The sequence below is a fragment of the Rosa chinensis genome, chromosome 1 (assembly GCF_002994745.2).
Source record: "Rosa chinensis cultivar Old Blush chromosome 1, RchiOBHm-V2, whole genome shotgun sequence".
Taxonomy (NCBI): Eukaryota; Viridiplantae; Streptophyta; class Magnoliopsida; order Rosales; family Rosaceae; genus Rosa; species Rosa chinensis.
Genome location: NC_037088.1, coordinates 31,021,394 through 31,043,299, shown reverse-complemented (window position 1 = coordinate 31,043,299; position 21,906 = coordinate 31,021,394). Strand labels below are relative to the sequence as shown.

The following is a 21,906-nucleotide window of genomic DNA, read 5'->3' as shown; positions in this document are numbered from 1 at the left end:
CTTTAATCTGAAGTACACTTTTATAGCTAGGTTTTCTGAAGGTATGTAACTTGTTTGCCTTCCAGCTAGTCTTGGTTTGAAGTAGCAGCTACGTGTGCATATCGAACTACATGTAGTTGTAATGGAATTAAAGCTTAATGGGCTTCATATAACATATGCATGTGATGTCAGCAGGATTTCCTAATTTCTTTGCCGCTACGATATCATAGTTTGCTCTACTAGGCTGCCTATACAAATCCTGAAAACAACCAAGATATGCACTCAACTAACATTGAAATAAATTAAAACTTAGGATATCCATAAAAAACCCTAACGCGCTTGGTTTTCTCCAGTGTGCCGTCTGGCCTTGTCCGACGGCACGCCCTCGTGGTGGCGTCATCGGACGGGCTTTTCAAGGTGGATGGGTCGTTTGATGGTCCTCTAGTATGCCCAGTCTGTGTGGAGATCAGATGTTGCCGGGATCAGGTGTTGGTTCGCTAGGTTCCGGACGCTATGGATGGGAAGGCCGGTGGGGATTCAGTGGTTTGTAGCGGCGGTCGTGGTCTTCAGGGTGCGATCTGGTAGGTCTCCGCCTCGGGGTCTTGATAGTGGGGATAGATCCGAGCGGTCGGATTGGCTGGGAAGTGGATTTGGATTCGACTCGCCGTTGGTTTGGCCTGGTTGTAGGTCACGGTGAAGCGCTTGTGCTGGGTTTGGTCTATCTTGTGCTGGGTTGGTTGGCACAGGTCGTGGAATGTAGAGGTAGGGGTGTGGATGGCGGAAGGCGGAAGGCGGGCGACAGGATTCCAAGGGAGCAACCGGTGTGGTGGCTGCAGATCTAGGCATGGGCTTGGGTTAAGAACTTTGTGGGACTGGGCATATGCTTTGGGCCCAAACTATTTTAATTTATATTTATGTTCTTTGTTTTTTTAATTAGAATTGGCTTGGGTCGGGTTATATGTGTTGGGCCCGTGTTGGTGGGAAGTTATTATTAGTATTCAGGGCTGGGTTTTTTTGTTTTTGTTTTTCGGTTTTTAAGTTAGCTATTGAGTCGGTGCACTGCAACTTTTGGCATAGACAATCTTCTCTTCGGCGGTCTAGAGGGTCGTTCCTGTTCTGGAGTTAGGTCAGCAGTGGTGGCGAAAATGTCTGGCTGTGGCATACTAGCATAGACAATCATCCTTGGCCTTCTAGGGGGTCGTTCCTTTCTGGTCTCGGGTTGGAGGTGATGGCGATTTGGAGCATTTGTGGATTGCTGGTGTTGACATTAAGGTAGCAATGGAGTTGGGTTTAGTTTAGTCTCAGGTCTGATGGTCCAGCATTTCACTTTGGTCGGATTCGAAGTCACAACGAGTGTAGACTTGGTCAATCAAAGGCAGGTCAGGAGGACTCTGGGTGGCGAGTTAGTGTCGACGAAGTTGTGAGTTTGGCATTCACTGCTCCTGCGCAAGTTGTCTCTGCCTTTTAGTTGTTGTGTAAGTTTTAGTTTGTAGTTGAGTCAGTCAGTCAGTATGGATTTCTAGTGTGAATTCCAGTGGCCATTTCTGTGCTAGAGATGTTGCCCAAACTCATTGTAACCAGTTCATTATTAATGAAGTCTCTTCTTGATCAAAAAAAAAAAAAGATATGCACTCTCTTAACATAATTAATAGAGCCATATCTTGGGTTTTTCTGATCTAAAAGATATAAAGTCAAATGCAGTATTTCAAGACTTTCAACCGATTACGTGACACTAATATGGAATGCCATATGAACCCAGCTAGAGCTCTTCCTAACTAACTACAAAAGCCAGAAACAGAGTCATCATGTCAAATACTTGACAGCCAAAATTTTCACACGTATTTCTTCTCAAATAAAAAGATAATGGAGGACCCAGCCACTAAATGTTGCAACTTGAATTCAAAGTTTTAAGCGCACCTGGGAGAGGGAAATCAATACTCAAACCAGAGAAAAGCATTGAACACAGCAAGAGTTGCTAAAGAAAGAAGTGAAAAAAAAAATGTCCATTTTTCAATTTATGCAGTTCATCTTCTCCGTATGTTTCCAATTTTATCGAAAGGAACGAGTCGACGCAATATCGACTTAAAGAGCCTGCAAACTCTCAGGGTTCTCGATGTGGGATTCCTTTAAGTAGGCTTTCAGTCTTCCAAAGATGAGACCAGATAAAAGATAGAGCAAGCATAATGTTGTAAACCACATGCCACAAATTCACTGCTTTGGAGCTTGGACAATACCATCATGGATATGAAACTCTTTGTGATTGTCAGTTTTTTTTTATCATAAAGTCAACTACTGTTGTATATTCATCTTAGATGTCTACATATATCATTTATTCTAGATATTTGAGCTATGCTAATAGCCTAATCTTAGGATAGTAACTACTGAACTATAATTGATGTAGATTGCATAGACTAATTAGGATCTAAATTGCTTAAACTTAATCTTAGCATGATATACATAATCTGTAATCTAAATGAGAAATATATCTAGAAATTCATCAACTTTTCAGTTACCGTTGACACCCTAGAAATTATACACAAGTACTTGACTATAAGTACAAAAATTATGTGTGGACAGTAAAATCATTTCTGGTGTTTATTAATTTGTAAGACCAATATGTATGCATTGATCAGTCAGATATGATCACCATCCCAATCTCTCATGGAAAAAAAAAATTGTAAAAGACATTGTCCCGTCAAGTAGTTTAGGCTGTCAATACCATATGTTATATGACTAGAAGTACCTTGTAGATATTGACAAGAGAATATGGGACCAGAGCCGCCTGCACAGTATGTCTAAATTTCAAAGGGAACGAACAGATCCCTTTCTTCTAGTTACATCACACCTACCATCCAAACACTATTTACATACCCTAATCCTTTCATTTTCTCAAAACTCACTTTCACCCCCATATATTTCCCAATTGTCAATCATTTTGGAGCTTCTTAACTATCTCTTTCGTTTCAAAAAAAAAAAAAAAAAAAAAAAGCTATTTCTCTTTCTCTCTGGTGCTGTAAAATTATGTATAGCTAGTAAAAACCAACTAAATACAGGTTTTCACAAAAATTAACAGAAAACAAGTCCCAGGACGAAAGAAGATGTCAACGAAGGTGTGCTCCCTATTAATCCTCTGCCGACTTATGGCTGTTGAAGCTGAACTCTTGTCTTAGCATGTTACTTGTACCTTAAGCTATCAAACTTTATATGAGCACTTCCCATTTCTATGGCCCAAGTCGTATATGGCAACATAGAAGGTCAGAATAATAAATACAATGATGTATAGGGAGACAACAGCAAAGTTCCCTAGTCAAAGTTCTGCATAAAAAGGCCTTAAGCTGCTATGGAAACTCATTCGAAGAAAATGGCAGAAGTCAAGCTCTTCAGAACATGGTCTAGCGTTTTTGCTTTGAGAATAGTCTGGGCACTGAAGCTCAAAGATGTCCAATATGATACCATCTTTGAAGATCTCTCAAACAAAAGCCCTCTGCTTCTTCAATACAACCCTGTTCATAAGAAGGTTCCAGTGCTTGTGCACAATGGAAAATCAGTTGCTGAATCACTTGTGATCCTTGAATACATTGAAGAAACATGGAAACAGAACCCTTTGCTATCCGAAGATCCTCACGAAAGAGCCGTTGCACGCTTTTGGGCAAAATTTGGTGATGAAAAGGTAACCCAGCTGAACTACTACTATTTCATAGCATAATCAGAATTTACTTGAACACTAGTATCGTATGGAGTTTTGAGATCAATGATATTCTATACAAGAGATGAGTAATTTTGATGGAGAATTCAATTTGTTTCATTATCTAATTATGTTTGTGATTTTACATGAAGGTATTGCCATCTATTTGGGAAGCCTGTAACAGTGAAGGGAAAGAGCAAGAGGAAGGTATTGTGAAGGCCAAGGAGAACTTGAAGTACTTGGAAGAGGAGCTAAAGGGGAAGAAATTCTTTGGGGGAGAGCATATTGGATTTGCAGATATTGCACTTGGATGGCTTGCAGAGTATAAGAATGTGTTTGAAGAGGTAGCTAGCATGAAAGTGATAGCAGAAGATGAGTTTCCATTGTTATCAGAATGGAAAAGGACTTTTGCAGATGCTCCTATAATCAAAGAGAATTGGCCTCCCAGAGACAAACTTGTCACCAGATATCAGGCTTTTCGAGAGACCAACCTCTTGAACAAGGCACCTAAATGAAATGGTTTGTGACACCAGAGAAGATTAGCAGCAGAAGACTACATGAAAATCTGTGTTTCCAAATGCAGGTCAAACTCCAGTATCAAGTACTCAAAAGGCATATAAAATTTTCTTTTTGTCAGATGGCATTAGTATGAACTAAATAAAACGTTCTTACCAACTACTTTTCAATTATCAAACACGAAACAGAGAATGTTCTGTCAATGATTATTGTCCTAGAACTCATTTGCTAGCCAAACTAGTAGGTACTGAAGAGATTAGGAACTAGATGCAAATTCAGAAGAAGTATCCTGAAACATGATAAGCAATCAAATACATTTGCATGAAACAAGGTGTGGTACAGTAAGCTAAAAGTTACCATGAATAATCAGTCATATATATTCATTATAAACTGTGAAAACTATGGAGACATATATAATAAAAAAAAAAAAGGCGTCTTAGCTCAAAGCTAGAAGCTTTTCTAGGTGGCCATTACAAATATGAATGTTATATCATAATATTGTCCTGGAATAGGACTTAATAACTTAAGTGACTAGAAAGGGTTGATATATTCATGTGTGTTGTTAGAAGTGGTCAGAGAGGGCAAACAAAATCTCCAACTTAAAGCAATACCAGTGGACATGAAAACCATCCATGTCCATTGTTGCTTTTCACTCTCTGCATGCATCATTTGCACATTCACTCCAAGGTTTTTAAAAATATAGCCTCAGATTCAGAGTGCTTTCTTGTTCGGGGTTTGCCTTTTCTCGGCAGTAATCAAATTTAGAAAGAGTGAAAGAGTTGCCGGCAGCCATTTTGTTTTTTCAGTGGGAAGCTTTTGAGCCTCTTCATAGTGAAGTGATGTGGTAAACATGATTCTGTCATGAATAGCATATAATATCAAACTCTAGTACCACATAACTTGAGGGCTCACAAAATATATTTTGTGCCACTCCCACTATCAACTAATTCAAAGGTTCGATACTATAGAAACTAAATCAAAGTTCTTGCAAATGCATTTTGATTAGGAAACATGAATCTCTAAGAAACAAAGAGTAAATATGAATACTTACCATATCAATTAAGTCATCTGTCCCGAACCTAGATTTCAGAGCCAACCAGCAGTTCCTCATTAAGTTATAACCTGCCAGAAGAAACAACATGAAACAATGGGAGGGATGAAACTAATAATCTGCATGATATATCTCAAAAACACACATGTTTTCATCTTTAAAGAAGACAATGCAGAGAACATATGCCCCAGAAGAATGTATCCGACTGAGGGTTTTCTGCAGGGAATATACTCTGGGCGTGTATCCAAGTCCAGATGAGGAAGCAGGGTCCTGCAGTCAATGCCAAACTAGTTCGTCCTGGTCTTGATGTTACATCATAATCACCAAGGAGAGCCTTAACCTCTGGACATAGTTTGGCCAGACTCTGTAGTAGCAGTGATAAGTACATGAAATAATTCTAGGACAAGCAGAAATGAGCTTCAGTAATTTTGCAGAAACAACCACACACAAACATATATATCTTAAAGAAAGATCAAAATGCTGTAACAAATTTTATTATATGCTACAATATTACAAACTTTAGCAAAATACCATGTGTTTGTGATGAGGGTAACATGAAAATTCAAAACCACATGTCAAATTCAGCTATTTGGCCATAATAAGAAAGGGAAGTACTTGTTTCTTTATACTCAAAATCATGTGTGTCTCTCATACTAGTATACTTCCAGATGGTATAACAGGGCAAGTTGGTAGGGAAAAGTCAGGTAAATCAGCAACGCAGGCAGCAAACAAAGACATTGAGAGGCCATATAAACTGTAATTACTTCAAATCATACTTTAAACAGTATCCATCAAGTGACTAGACAGTATTATTCATATGAATCCCAACTAAAATTCCAGCTTTCATAAAATAGTGACTGACATGGTGAAAAGTGAAAACTAGTCTCTGAATTGCTGAATATGCTCACAGCATCCAAATACCTCAAAATCAAGTGGCTCAAAAAGCAGGTAGAAAGATCGATTTTGTGGATGATTTATTTAATTCGCGTCATGTGGAAGCATTGCTTAATATCTCTGTTGACATTAAGGGGAGAAAGGAGTTGGGCAAAATTATAGCACTGTAGTGGTATTGATTCTTGCAGTCCTTGAACCTATATCAAGGCATCAAATATTGGGGTCCAACTAAGGAATACAACAAATACAATCTAAATAAACTTGAGGCAGAGCTATTACTTTCAACCAAGTGAAACCATTCAGTTGTATATGAATCCAGATCAATTGTGTTTTGAGAGAACTATGTTTAGTTTTAAAAAAAAAAACATAACCAAAAGCATAGTTAGTTTTTTCTGAGGCACTACTGGCAATATATAATAAGATCGATCAAGGTAGGCAAAACTAGAGCAAGACAATTTTTCTCCCTACTGCATTTTCCCCATAGTGATGGTTTGTTTTTGCATTTTCTCACTCAGCTTTAGTATAGGATCAGTTGATTCAAACTCAGAATCAGTGGGTTCTTGGTTGCAAGTTGAGTCAAACTCAGATAGCAGAGAATAAAGCCAGATTGAAGTAATCTGGCGTAGATCATAAACCAGTGGAGTCCATTACAACAAAACAAATTAAACTGTAACGCAAAGGACTATCTAATAAAAGCATCATCGAATTATCCAATCTACTACATAAATAGTAGAGAATGAAAGCTCTCCTGAACTCTGCAGCCTATTTGCATCAGTGCTTAAAATGCGACTGAAAGGTAACAATGTGCAGGAACTTTAATTTGTACTATCATGAAAAGTTACCAAGAAAAATATATATGTAAAAGGAGAAAACAAAACATCTCCCAGCAAAGCCAGATATTCAGCCTCAAAACCCAGAAACTCAGCCACACGTGACATGCAAGCAAAGCAAATAGTTCAATTCAACCATTGCATACCCACACAAAATATATGTGTGGAAGAAATTCTCTATATCTCATCCATATCATTTCTGAAATGACAATCACAATAGGGGGAAATGATTGTTAGAGCAAATCACTCTCCTACATTGATTTCCTCCCTCTCCACAATCAAAACTGATTGTGTAACCTCTCCACAATCAAAACTGATTGTGTAACTGTAGATTAGTTTTGAATATTTGTATTTATAGCATTGAATTCTGTTGGTAACAGTAGAGCAGATCTTAGCTATATAATTGTACAATTGTAGACATACAGATCAAGGAAAATCGATTTCAACATGGTATCAGCCTAGGTCTAGGATCCTTACATGTGTCTCATCTTCTTCTCACATCGTGTTCTTTACTCTTGCGTCATGTTTTATTTAACGAAACCAATTTTCCCTACAAAAATTTGCAGGCACACACTAATTCAGCTTCAGATCACTTCGAGTTCACTCTTCTCTCCAATCGAGTTAACATTGCACCTCCGCACACTACAAGAGAAAATGTCATCGGCGACAACCCAAAGTTGTCGTAAAAAGTCAAAATTTCTCGCTGAATTGAAAATGCGACGACTTTGGGTTGTCGCAACCAGTTGTCGCCTTATGTGTTTTACTGATTGTCAAAAGCGACGAAATTACACGGTTGTCGCTTTTCCAATATGTGACGCAATTGGTTCCTCGCATATCACAAATTGTGACACTCACAAATGTGTTACCAAAAACTATATGCGAGACTTTATATTTGTCACTGTTTTTAATATACGAGGCTTTGTTTACGTCGCATATTCCATATGCGAGGTTTGGATGTTTGTTGCATTTTCAATTGGCGACGCAATTCGTTCCTCGCATATGACATCTTGCAAGACAAGAGAGTGCGTTACAGAATGCTATAAGCGAGACTTTATATTTGTTACAATTTCCAATATAGGAGACCTTGTTTACGTTGCATATTCCATCTGCGAGGTTTATATGTTTGATCGAAAATTTATATGCGAGACTTTTTTTTGAGCAATCTGCCCAAGCCCACCTGATCACCAAATTGAGCAATCTGCCCTTCCTTTTCGCGCAGACCAACCCAATGACCTAAGTCCAAGTCTACAGCACAATGACCCAAGTTCACACTCTGGTGAAAATCCACCCTTGGCGTCTCTCGAATCAGACAGGCACTCCATCAATCTCGTGCTTCCGCTTCCTTCATCGCCAGCCCAGCTGCCCTCATCGCCGCCCACTGGTCGTGCTCCTCCAGTCTTGACTTACCGCCGCCGTCACCGACCGGTGGTTGCACCCGAGCCGCCTGCTCAGTCCACCCTCGATCAGCAACCGAACGATGACGCTCCTCCGGTCATCACCGATTCTCCTATCGTTGCAGAACCTCTGATCGCCTCTGACCCTCCATCGCCTGTTGTTGTACCTCCCCCTCCTCTACCAATTCCGGCACCAGCTCCTCCACCGATCCCGGCGGAGGAGGCGCCGCCCCAACACACCCCATGCTGACTCGGCTCCGAGATGGAATCATCCAGCCCAGAATTCGCACGGATGGCATTGTAAAGTATCCCATTCCAAAAGCTCTTTTATCTGTTATTAATTCCATGGAACCCACTTGTTATACTCAGGCTTCCAAAGAAGTGAATTGGAGAGCTGCCATGACCGAGGAGATTAATGCTTTGTTGAAAAACCATACTTGGTCCCTTGTTCCTCCCTCTCCATCTCAGCATATTGTAGGTTGCAAATGGGTGTTCCGCATTAAGCGGAACCCGGATGGCTCAGTTGAGCGTTACAAGGCTCGCCTTGTTGCCAAAGGATTCCATCAACAACACGGGATCAACTATGGTGAAACCTATAGTCCTGTTATCAAGCCCGCGACCATTCGAACTGTTCTCTGTGTTGCTGTGTCTAGGGGTTGGCCTCTCCGTCAGCTGGATGTCAAAAATGCATTCCTCCATGGCTATCTTCAGGAAGACGTTTACATGACTCAGCCTCCTGGCTTCGTCGATTCCTCTCGGCCCTCCTATGTCTGTAAGCTTCACAAGGCACTTTATGGCCTCAAACAAGCACCCCGTGCCTGGTTTCAACGCATGAGCTCTTTTCTGCTTTCTGTTGGCTTTCGACATAGTAAAGCTGACTCATCTTTATTCATCTATCAACATGGACTGCATACAATTTTCTTTTTACTCTATGTTGATGACATTGTCATTACGGGCAGCAGTGATCAGCTTCTTCACAGTTTTATTGATGCCTTGGGCCGTGGATTTGACAGTAAGGATCTTGGTCCCCTTCGCTATTTCCTTGGTTTACAAGCCTCATTCCAACGGCCTTCACATCAATCAACTCAAGTATGCTCATGATATTTTAAAGAAGCATGATCTATTACTCAGTCAACCAGTGAGCACCCCAATGTCGGCAAAGGTTGTCCTCATCACACATGATGGTGATCTTCTTAACAATCCAACTGCCTTTCGTGAGATGGTTGGCTCCTTGCAGTACCTAACCATTACACGCCCTGACATCGCCTTTGCGGTCAATTCTGTGTCACAATTCAGGAGTCAACCTCGTGCTCCACATCTCATTGCAGCCAAACGTATTCTCCGCTATGTCAAAGGCACACTAGGCCATGGTCTCCATTTTAGTCCTCAACGCCAACCTGCCCACCTTTCTGCTTACTCTGATGCCGATTGGGCTGGCTGCCCAGAATCTTGACGTTCCACTTCCGGCTATCTCATTTACCTTGGCAATACCCTTGTCTCTTGGTGTTCCAACAAGCAACCTGCCATTGCTCGCTCCAGTGCCGAATCTGAATATCGATCCCTTGCTCATTCCAGTGCCGAGACAACTTGGTTAGGCTTCTTACTATATGAATTTGGTGTCCATATTCAGTACCCCATTCGGCTTTACTGTGATAACCTAAGTGCCACGTACATGGCTTCTAATCCGGTCTTTCACGCTCGCACCAAGCACATCGAGTTAGATTATCACTTTGTTCGTGAAAAGGTAGCACTTGGGAGTCATCAGGTTCATTTTGTCCCTTCCGTCAATCAACCAGCTGATCTTCTTACTAAACCACTTCACAAGCAGCGGCATAATCTCCTGTGTACCAAACTTGTGCGTCCTAAGCCGCCCAGTTTGAAGGGGGGTGTTAGAGCAAATCACTCTCCTACATTGATTTCCTCCCTCTCCACAATCAAAACTGATTGTGTAACTGTAGATTAGTTTTGAATATTTGTATTTATAGCATTGAATTCTGTTGGTAACAGTAGAGCAGATCTTAGCTATATAATTGTACAATTGTAGACATACAGATCAAGGAAAATCAATTTCAACAATGATGAATAAAAAAAGAAAACCCTCAGGAATGACTGAATTCCACCAGTACAACACGAACACAATCAAAAATCGTTCTTCAACCCCCCAAAAATGTATGGCAATTTTACAAAAGAGAGCACCAATCTTTCAATTGTAGTTTCATGCATGTCTCTCAGAATAGAAAATTTTTATCATAGATGTCCGTTCTAAATATGAACTGGAATGATCAGAATGGTGCAATACTAGTTTCACTTTCAAACTTGCAGAATCATGAACTTACAAGGCAACAATCTCAGAGGTTCCATGCCCAACACTATAGCCTTGATGAGTTCTCTGTTGGAACTCTAACTTGGTTAAGATCACTTGAATGGTTCAATACCAGCTCCAGTTTCAAACTTGCAGAATCATGAACTTTCAAGGCAACAATCTCAGAGGTTCAATAGGCCTAATCTTTGGACGCAAATAAGGCATCATAGAGTAGTTCTTCCATTACAACTCTTCCAAAACAACTTTAGTAAATAGTCAAGGTTTAACTAGTCCCATTATTGTCATTCATCCATCATTCCAAGAAACAAAATGCAAAAACAAAGCCATCAACACACACCCACATGTGTAAACACAGAAACACAAGCACACTGGCTATTTTTTTTATATTATGCAGATTAGTGTACACGACAGAAATAGTTTATGGAACCCAATGAAAATGCACCCGTAATCTGACATTTATTGAAATGAATACCAGGAAAGACCTTAGCAATCAAGTTCAGACTTCGGAATGCGCCAAATAAACTACATTTTAATAAACATAAGTCAGAAGGAGGCTTTTTCCATATCAGCCATCAACATTGAGTTTAACATATCCTGAAGCAGGCTTTTTCCATAGTAGCATATTAAAAAGTAAAACTGCTAGTCACAGAGGGCTTAGATTGGACAACCCTGCATTCCTCAGCAACATCAGAAATGATTTTCACAGGATTCCAAGATTTGTGGAAGTTTGGCTCAAAAATATATCAATTTGTCCATTTCCAAACGTACCGCAAAACAACAACAAAGAAGATGCACCATTTCATATCATTTCCAACCAGACAAGACCAATGAAGTTCCAAGAAAGGTTAAAAGTTCTACTAATGCTACCAGGCTTGCTAATGGAACTCCAAGTGTTAGCAGAGTAAGGACAATCTCTGAAGAGGTGAAGGAGAGGTTCAGAAGCATTATGACACAGAGGACAAACATCACAATCAGTAAAATTTCTTCTAATGCGCTGAACATTAGTGAGAAGTTTTTTTGTGAGCAGTTACCCAAATGAAAGCCTTTTGCTTTGGGGGGATATTAAGTGTCCAGAGCATCTTCCATGGAGAATTTTGAGTACTGGTAAAGTCAAAAGAAGAGCAATAAGTAGCTTGAACACAAAATAAACCATTGCAGAAGCCCCCCCCAGATATGAACATCACTGTCAGCTCCATCAAAACCAGCTGGAATATTAATAATATGTTCATTCAAATCAGAGGGAACAACACTTTTAAGTAAATCAATATTCCAACCACAATCATCCCAAAAATTCAGAAATGGTAGCATTGTTATTAATAACAGCAGGGGGCAGAGCATAGCTAACTATGCTGTGAGGCAAAATCCAATGATCCAGCCAAAACTTGATAGTTTTTCCATCACCAATGTGCCAAACTAAACCATCTCTCAATAAGTCAGAACCAAAAACAATACTCCTCCATTGAGCAATCAGAATGAGCTATATAATTAGCTCCAGTTAATCTGCAGTCTTGCAAATATTTTTCTTGATAGATAGAAGCCCTGCCAAAGACCATTATCATTTTGAAATAATCTCCATCCAGGCTTAGCCAACATGGCTTTATTCATATCAGCGGTTTTCACAGTTTTCTTAATACCAAGGCCACCTAAGCTCTTAGGTTGACAGACCAAATCCCAATTCACTAAATGAACATGCTTTTTTTCTTCAGTATCTCCCCACAAGAAACTTCTATTCAACTTTGTCTAAATTATCACAAGGGAGCACAGGAAGCTTTGCAGTTTGCTTGGCATAAATTGGTATGGAAGATGTGATAGATTGAATTAGAGTGAGTCTATCTGCCATAGATAAAACTCTACTTTTCCATCTGGCAAGTCTGCTCTGCACCTTATCAAGGATGCCAGCATAAGTGTGTTTATTGATCCTGTTATGGACAACAGGCATGCCAAGGTAGTTCCCCAGATTGTTGGTAAGAGGTGAACCACAAATTCTGCTGATCTCAAATGCAAGCTGACTGTTAGTATTTGGGGAACAAAAAACAAGAGACTTCTCAACACTAACTGCTTGTCCAGAGAGAGAACAAAAAATATCAAGGCATTTTTCAGAGTTCTAGCTTGAGACTTAAAAGTTTCAGCAAAAAGCATAAGATCATCAGCAAAAAACAAATGTGAAACTTTAGGGCCTGATTGAGAAGTGCGTACAGCCTTCCACTGATTCACATTGACAGCAGATTGGATTAAGTGGGACAGCAAGGAGATAAAGGATCTCCCAGTCTTATCCCACTTTGGGCTTTGAAGGATCTTGTGAGCTCCCCATTAAAACATATTTGAAAGCTGGTTGATCGAAGTGATACGATGCATTATGAGCTTAACAATGGAATGAGGCAACTGAATTTCATAGAGGACCATTTCGATAGAACTCCAACTTAGCCAATCGTAGGCTTTGGAGAGATCAACTTTCCAGGCAAAAAAAACCATGCTTTCCTTCCGATTTTCTGAACTTAAACAATAATTCTTGAGCAATCATGACATTATCAGAGCTTTGTCTACTGGTGACATAGCTAAACTGATTCTGACTGATCAAGTTTTCATAAGAGGTCTGATTATAACCACAATGATCTTGGAGTTGACTTGATATATAGTTGTATACAAACTAATAGGCCGGAATTGAGTCATACTCTGAGGACCAGTGACTTTAGGAATCAAAGAAATGATAGAATGATTCAGACCATGAGGAATTGTAGAACTCTGAAAAGCCAATTGAACCAAGTTGAAAACCTCAGTAGCATATAAGTGCCGGTGGTTTTGATAAAATATGGCTGGAAAACCGTCATGCCCAGGAATCTTGAGTCCTCCAATAGAAAATATAGCATTTTGCCTTCAAGCATATCTACAGGTTTCCAACATTCTCCAAGCTAGTAGGATCAACATCAGGATAACCAAGATATTTTGAATCTGATATCAGTATCCCCCCTGCACAGAAAATAATTCAACGAAAAAAGTAGCAATGTCTTTCATTGATCGATATAGTAGCAGTAGACCATTGCCCAGTATTGTCGAAAAGTCCCTCAATTTTATTTCTTCTGCACCTGGTAAGAGTAGTGAGGTGAAAAAATTTAGTATTTTTATCACCATCCTGCAGCCACTTGTCTCTTGATTTCTGTCTCCAAAATAAGTTCTCCTGCTCTCTAATAACATCACACTCATTGATTAGCCGAGCCTCAAGATTCACCAGAAAGGATTATCATACCTATCACAAGCTTTGGATACCACCAATTCTAGCAAGGACTCTTTTTCTTTTTTTTTTCTCTGAAACAAATGACCAAACACTTTTTTTTTCCCAGTCTTTCAAGACAGTAGACAGCTGATTAGTTTTACGAACAAAGTCTCCAGAGGTAGATTCCCAGGTTTGAGTAACAACATTAGAAAATCAGAATGAGTTAACCACATAGCCTGGAACTTAAAAGGAACCTCAAGCCTATTCAGAGTATTGTTGGAGTCCAACTGATCGAAGAAGAATACGGGAATGGTCAGGTCTTGTCTTGGGCAGATGTCTGATAAAAGCCTCAGGGAAAGAAGCTCTCCACCTACAATTACAGAAGCCTCTGTCCAGTCTCTCCTTAATCCAATTATTAGACCAAGTGAAACAAGAACCATGAAAGCCCAAATCAATCATGGCATTTCGATTAATCCAATCTCTGAGACCTCCAAATAGACCAATCAAAGGACCACAATTTTTATCATTACTAGAAACAATCTAATTAGAGCCCACGGTAAATCATAAACATGCCCAAAAGCTTCCACATAATTCCAAAGAGAGCTTTTGATAGAGTGAGTATGGCTGCCATAGATAATAGCTAAGAAGCACGGAAACGGGTACGAGTTTCCGGATACGATACGATCGGAAACGTGGAAACGGCAAATCTTAAATGTAATAGGAAACGGAAACGTGAAGGAAACGGCAATTAAATATATATATATATATATATATAATTAGAAAAAAAATTATACTGTATTCTAATCCTCATTCTCAGCCAAAACAATAAAGAAATATTGCTTTTAATTTTTAAATAGATCGATCGAGAAGAGGAACGACCCGAAGCAGAAGAAACCCGAAGCAGGAAGAGGAATGAGCGACCCGAGCAGAAGAACGACCGACCGACAGAACTGGGTCTGGGTCTCCTCCGAGCAGAAGAGGAACGTCGGTCTGAAGACTGGGCGTCTGGGTCTCCTCCGAGTAGAAGAGGAACGTCGATCTGAAGTACGAACTAGGTCTGGCGTTTGGGTCTTCTCCGAGCAGAAGAGGAACGTCAGTCTGAAGTCCGAACTAGGTCTGGCGTCTGGGTCTCCTCCGAGCAGAAGAGGAACGACTGAAATAGACGAGAGAGAGGTCGCGTTGGTCTCCTCCGAGCAGAAGCGGAACAACAGAAAGAGACGAGAGAGAGGTCGCGATCTAGATTCCTTTTTTTTTTTTTTTTTTTTTTTTCAATTTTTCCAAGTAAAAAGTCATTTTTACCCCCACGTTTCCTATTTATTTACATTCTGGCGTTTCCACATTGGATACAGACGTTTCCAAACCGTTTCCAAATTAGGATACGCGTTTCCGGCCGTTTCCGGGCGTTTCCAACCCGTTTCCGACCCGTTTCCGCTTCCGAAACGAGAAACGCGAGCATTTTCGCGTTTCCGTGCATCATAGGATAATAGAGAGCATCCAAACAGGTTTATTTGGAATGGAAATCTTGACAGTGATAGACTGGAAATTAGAGTCAATAGAATCAACCTGTATCTTACTAGAATCCCAAAGAAGCCAAAGACCACCAGAGAAACCACATTAACATCCAAACAGGTTTATTGGGAGTGGAAATCTTGACAGTGATAGACTGGAAATTAGAGTCAATAGAACCAACCTGTATCCTGCTAGAATCCCAAAGAAGCCAAAGACCACTAGAAAACCCATTAGCCTCCATTATTTTAGAATTAGGAAAACCATGGATTTCTCAAAGTAGTACTTGCTTTATTGAACTGAACCCGAGGTTCACAAATAGCAACAATATCCACAAAATGGAACATGACTAAATCAGCAATAGCATTTTTAAAGTTGTCACTTCCTGCACCTCTTGCATTCCAGAATAGGAATTTCATTATCAAAGAGGATTAATGACGCAGTCGGATTGATAACTAGGTTTACCAGCAATAAATCTAACAAAAGGGTTATGGAGTCCACCAGAGATAAAAGAGAAAACTCTCAATTTTGATTGATAATATGATAAAATATAATTCTGTAGCCGTTTAAGGTTGCTTATATATGGGAAAGAAACCCTAGGGCGACTAACAATGAAACCCTAAAGCCCACGGATTAAAACAAAACAAATCCAAAATAAACTAGAAAATCTAAAATAAAAAGAATGTAAAACTAGCCTAAAAATATGAAATCATGAATCGGATAATTAAGACAATATATTTTGGCCTAAATCTGATAGGGCTCACTAAAGTGAGTCTTGAAGATCTCGTCGTTCCCATTCTGGAAAGCTATCATGCGTCTCAAACGGACATTCTGGCCAAAAGTTAGTCAAATCTGATTTAAAATCAAAACCTGACTTTTTGTACGAGTAACTCGAAAGGTCCAAAACCAAATCTTCTTGAATATTCTAGCGGCTAATAATCTCATTACGCGTGAGTTACCTATTTTCCAATCACTCTTCTTGATTCTACGCCGCTTCTTTGCTTTTATGGTTTTTTGGCTAAACTGGACACATTCTCATCCTACATCATTCTCCTCCACTATGAAAGAACTCGCCCTCGAGTTCATCTTGAATAAAGGACAAGAATAGGTAGACAAAAGACCTGAGAAAGAATTAGACAATTGAACCTGTGGATTATTGGCCTGATCCTCTGCAAATTTTGATGGCACAATCATGAACCCAACGCCAAAGATGAGTCTGTCATATGCATTTTGGCTCTCATACGCAACCTTCGTAGATTCGTCTCGGCTCTCAAGGTTGCATTCTTGAATGATATCCGGTTCTGAGTGATTTATTTCAAGCTCCAAGACTTCTTCATTATTAATAACCATGTCTACATGAACAATTTCATCTTTAACCTCTTCTTGGTCATGATGGATGATTTCTTGTGGAGCATCTTCCATTAGAAATTCTTCTGACTTTTCTTCAAATAAACTATTAATGTCAACAGGCAAAGAAAACTCTTTGGACTTTAACTTCTTCTCAAAAACCTTAGGAGGGTAATTCTTGATTGAAAAATCTCTAGGCAAAAATTTTTCGTTAAGAAGACCTTTCATCTTCCTCCATGTTTGAACAAGCTCTTTTCCTTGCCTCTGACGAGAACTCTGCAATTGATCCCACCAATAAGCAACATCTTTTTTTAGCTTCCGAGAAACCATCTTAGCCTGCTTGTGTTTTGGAACCTCCATGATCTCAAAGAAGTTATCCACTTCAACCTGCCAATCCAGAAAATCTTCTACACCCAAGTTGCCTGAAAAGAAAGGAATCTCAGCCTTGACTTTGTAATCCTGGTCAGCTTGTCCTTGGTGTTCATGTTGCACAATTTCTTCTTCAGACTCAGACTCTGAAGTATTAGCAACAACTTCACCACGTGGAGCCCTAACTCGCTGGCCTCCTTCCCCGCCTCTATTCTGATTATTGTTGTTGTTGTTGTTGTTCCTCTCACCCAACAATCCACGAATTTCTCCAATCTGATTATTCATGGAATTGATGGCACCGGTAAACGCTGTTGTAAGAGCTTCAATATCTGATTTCGTAACTTCACCCATTGCTACTAAAGCAAATAAAAGAGACAGGGAAGACCTGCTCTGATACCACCTGACGCAGTCGGATTGATAACTAGGTTTACTAGCAATAAACTTAACAAAAGGGTTCTGGAGTCCACCAGAGATAAAAGAGAAAACTCTCAATTTTGATTGATAATATGATAAAAGATAGTTTTGTAGCCGTTTAAGGTTGCTTATATATGGGAAAGAAACCCTAGGGCGACTAACAATGAAACCCTAAAGCCCACGGATTAAAACAAAACAAATCCAAAATAAACTAGAAAATCTAAAATAAAAAGAATGTAAAACTAGCTTAAAAATATGAAATCACGAATCGGATAATTAAGACGATATATTTTGGCCTAAATCTGATAGGGCTCACTAAAGTGAGTCTTGAAGATCTCGTCGTTCCCATTCTGGAAAGCTATCATGCGTCTCAAACGGACATTTTAGCCAAAAGTTAGTCAAATCTGATTCAAAATCAAAACCTGACTTTTTGTACGAGTAACTCGAAAGGTCCAAAACCAAATCTTCTTGAATATTCTAGCGGCTAATAATCTCATTACGGGTGAGTTACCTATTTTCCAATCACTCTTCTTGATTCTACGCCGCTTCTTTGCTTTTATGGTTTTCTGGCTAAATTGGGCACATTCTCGTCCTACATCAATTAAAGGGAGAGAAAGACTCTTTGATTAAACATCCACTTCATCCTCAGGATTGGAGGATATGCGGTGATTATTGTTAACACACATCAACATTATTGTTGTCTACAGACACATCAAAATTATTGTTGTCAACAGACACAACATCATTGGATTTATCATCAGCAATGTCAGATCAAACCTAATTAACAACCTCCATAGCTTCCCCATTGGAGCTATCAATAATAGTATTAACAACCTCTTGCAATAGTGCAATACTATCCTCTGGTGGGCAGTGTCCAAACGAAGCAGATTTATTGACCGTTGTGGACATATATTGGACATAGTTGACCAAAGAGCTTAAAGTTGGAAATTGGGGCTTAATAAATGGATCAGTACTGGCAAGGGTTCTTCTTCTAGTTTCATAATTCCTGCCAAAAGTGACTGTAGAAAGTGATTTTCATTGAGTTGATGTTTACAATTGTACACATATATAGCAGTAATAAACTGCTGTTACAATGCAGGCAATAAACTATATTTACAGCTAGAATAAAAACTGATAAGCAATTATAGCTTAGTATCAAAACAGCCTATGAACAAATCAGTGGAGAAGAATTAGATGACTTGATTTCAGGAGAAGATTTAGTCTCTCTAACAATGACTTTAGAAGTACCAACAACACTAGATTTCAAGGCAGGTTAGATGGAATTAGACTAGTCATTGGTAATGTCAGCGAGAGGCTTCTTCAAAGTCTGGTTTTAACATCAGAAGGAGATGCAGAGCTAGAGCCAACATACTTCTTCGTTTTTTCAGTAACCGGCTTCCAAATCTTAATAGCTGGAACTTCTAGTCAAAGGAAAGAAGCTGTCAAAGGAAGGAATCCCACCATGCATATCAGTTAACTGATTCTGTAAAATAGCAATGAGTTAATTGTGTATATATATTAGAACTTGATCCTAGGCCATAATAGTGGATCGAGTATGTAAATGAGATGTATAAAGCATGTAAACTGATTCATCATCAATCAAGAAATCAATTTCTTCTCATTCGATCAATTTCTCTTTAAAGTGAAGCATATATATTGAACTTGATTGAGTTTGCACTTGATTGTTGGGGAGTTTTATGAGCAGGCAATTTCTTGTTCTTATAAGACATCAGGCAGCATCCAGGGTCCATGCCCGCCACAACTATTAGGAGTCTTCATATTGGTATCAACATAAGAACCACTAGTATCCATATTATTTCTGAAATTTACAATCACGAGGGAGGGGGGCGGGGTGTACTGATGAATTTTAAAAAAATAAAAAAAACCCTCAGGAATGCCTGAATTCCACATGGACAACACTAACACAATAAAAAATGGTTCCTCAACCCCCCAAAAATTTATGGCAATAAGCTTTACAAAAGAGAACACCGATCTTTCAATTGTAATTTCACGCATGTCTCTCATAATACAATTTTTTTATCATAGATGTCCGTTCTAAATATCAACTGGAATGATCAGAATGGTGCAATACTAGTTTCACTTTCAAACTTGCAGAATCATGAACTTACAAGGCAACGTACAATCTCAAAGGTTCCATGCCCAACAATATAGCCTCAAAGAGTTCTCTGTTGGAACTCTAGCTTGGGCAAGATCAATTGAATGGTTCAAAACAGCTCCAGTTTCAAATTTGTAGAATCATGAACTTTCAAGGCAACAATCTCAGAGGTTCCATTCCCAACACTATAGCCTCAATCAAGAAAGATGACATAATTTCAAAAGAAATCCCTCAAGAATATCTGATTTCAGCCTGGACAGCACGAACACAATTAAAAATGGTTCCTCACCAATAGAAAAGGGAGCACCAATCTTTCAATTGCAATTTCATGTATGTCAACATCTTTGTAGATTGCTTTAAATCTCTGCAGCAACTGGTGCCTAACTAACTATTGAGCTATATCAATATTCTCGAATAATTTAGGATTGAAAGTTCAATGTCCCAAGGGAGACGACTCTCAAATCAAAACCCCATAACCTTCAACACCATCTTCCAACACCCTATGAGGAGATATAGCGACAGAAATTTTATGCTCTTAAACGATTTTGTTTTTATACAATTTGGGAAGATGAGCGGGATTTTATTTTTATTTTTTTGATTTTCGATTTGTAGTCACTAAATAAAGTGCATTTTTATGGATGTATTAAGTAAGTACTACATGTTGGAAGGGGCTTTTGTATGATATCTCGCGCTCGGCTTTGAAGCTTACTTGACTCTTTATTCTTAATCTTTTTAGTTACTCACTGAGTTTTTGTTTTGCTCATCACCCATTCATCTCACAGATCCTTAAGAGATATTTTTTTTTTGAAATAGAGTCAGAACGGCTGCCCTCAAGCCTCGATCATTAATAAAACGGCATAACACATTGGGCGTGAGGGGAGAGATACACAAACCCCAAAATTCAATAAGTATCAAAAGAACATCCCGAGATAATAACAGTTCAGGGGCACAAACAATTAAATTAAAAGGGCATGTGCGATTAAATTAAAAGTTCAAGAGCACAGATGATTTTAGGCATAAAGTTTAAGGCGATAAAATGAATTTATCTTTTTTTTTTTTTATTCTTTTTGTAAGAACCAATTTAACCTGTATTAAACAATTTTAGTGTGAACTAGTTGTTGTAAATTTGTAGCCACATGCACAATTTAACACAAAATGACCATATCGCCCTCAAACCAATTAAAGAGTTACAATGACTGCCATCAACATCAATCTCTCTCGTTTCGATCTCTCTCTCTCTCTCTCCCTTCTCTCTCCTCCCAACCTGAAACTCTCTCTCTCTCTCTCGGTGAAAGCTCAGTAACCCACCGCATGGCTCTTCTATTTGTCTCCGCCCTCTGCTTCTGCCACGAAAACGGCTTCGGTCACCGCAACGTCAAGCCTCAGAATCTCCTCCTCGAAGGCACCGGAAACCTGAAGGTCTCCGATTTCGAACCCTCTGACCTGCCGAAGCAGCTCAAGGACGGCCTCCTCCACACGGCTTGCAGGACGCCGGAGGTTTTGTACAGGGTCGGGTGCGACAGATCCAAGGCCGACGCGTGGTCCTGCGGCGTCATCCTCTCCGTTTTCCTTGCGCACGACGCCGACTCTCTCTCTCCCCCGTCACCGCCTGGCTCTGCCACCATCGCCGTCTTCATGCTCTCCGCAGCTAGGCTCGTCGCAGAGGAGAAAGGAGAAAGATGATTTGGTGCCCAGAGCTATTCTTTGGGTGCCCAAATCAATTTCTTTGATTGTTTTTTTTTTTTTTAAGTAATGGGGCAAAAGAGGAAAGAAAAAAGGAAAAAAAAAAGTTTTGAATGGTTATTGGGGGGCGGGGAGGGGGGGGGGAGCCCATATAGACGTCTATTGGAGGGCAATAGACATCTATTGGAGAGAAATAGACGTTTTAAATTGATATAACCTCTTCGTTTTTTTTTCTTTAATCAAAGTTTTATTTGTTTAATTTTAGAAAGATTAGTTCTCATTATGGCAACCGAAAAACCTATTGGGGGGCAATAAAAGTCTATTGGGGGGGCAATACATGGCTGATAGACGTCTATTGGGGGCAATACATGGCTGATAGACGTCTATTAGGAGGCAATAGACGTCTATTAGAGGCAATAGACTATTGGGGCATGCAATAGACGTCTATTGGGGGAAATAAACATTTCCAGTAAAAGTTCGGTGGGCGGCGGCCTGTAACCTGAATCTGGCGAAAGTTGGCCGGATTCCGACTGCGGTGATCGGGTTCCGGCGAAGTCTTCTATGGTTTCTCTCTCTTCCATTTCTCTC

The 21,906-nt window shown here is 39.6% G+C and overlaps 3 protein-coding genes across 3 annotated transcripts in view; all 3 read left to right on the top strand.

Moving 5' to 3' along the window:
* Positions 1 to 3,126, top strand: part of LOC112193364 (DNA-directed RNA polymerase I subunit 2-like) — a 28,470-nt gene extending 25,344 nt beyond the window's left edge. The window contains exon 6 of the mRNA XM_024333533.2: positions 3,053 to 3,126. The gene's annotated coding sequence lies outside the window, so the exon portion shown is untranslated. The remainder of the gene's footprint in view (positions 1 to 3,052) is intronic.
* Positions 3,127 to 3,300: 174 nt separating this feature from the next.
* Positions 3,301 to 4,383, top strand: LOC112193352 (probable glutathione S-transferase). Its single transcript, XM_024333456.2, has 2 exons — positions 3,301 to 3,649; positions 3,817 to 4,383. The coding sequence occupies exons 1-2, from the start codon at positions 3,320 to 3,322 to the stop codon at positions 4,177 to 4,179; spliced, it is 693 nt and encodes a 230-aa protein (XP_024189224.1). The 5' UTR covers positions 3,301 to 3,319; the 3' UTR covers positions 4,180 to 4,383.
* Positions 4,384 to 20,946: 16,563 nt separating this feature from the next.
* Positions 20,947 to 21,318, top strand: LOC112165013 (CBL-interacting serine/threonine-protein kinase 7). Its single transcript, XM_024301388.1, has one exon. The coding sequence runs from the start codon at positions 20,947 to 20,949 to the stop codon at positions 21,316 to 21,318; it is 372 nt and encodes a 123-aa protein (XP_024157156.1).
* The last annotated feature ends 588 nt before the right edge of the window (positions 21,319 to 21,906 follow it).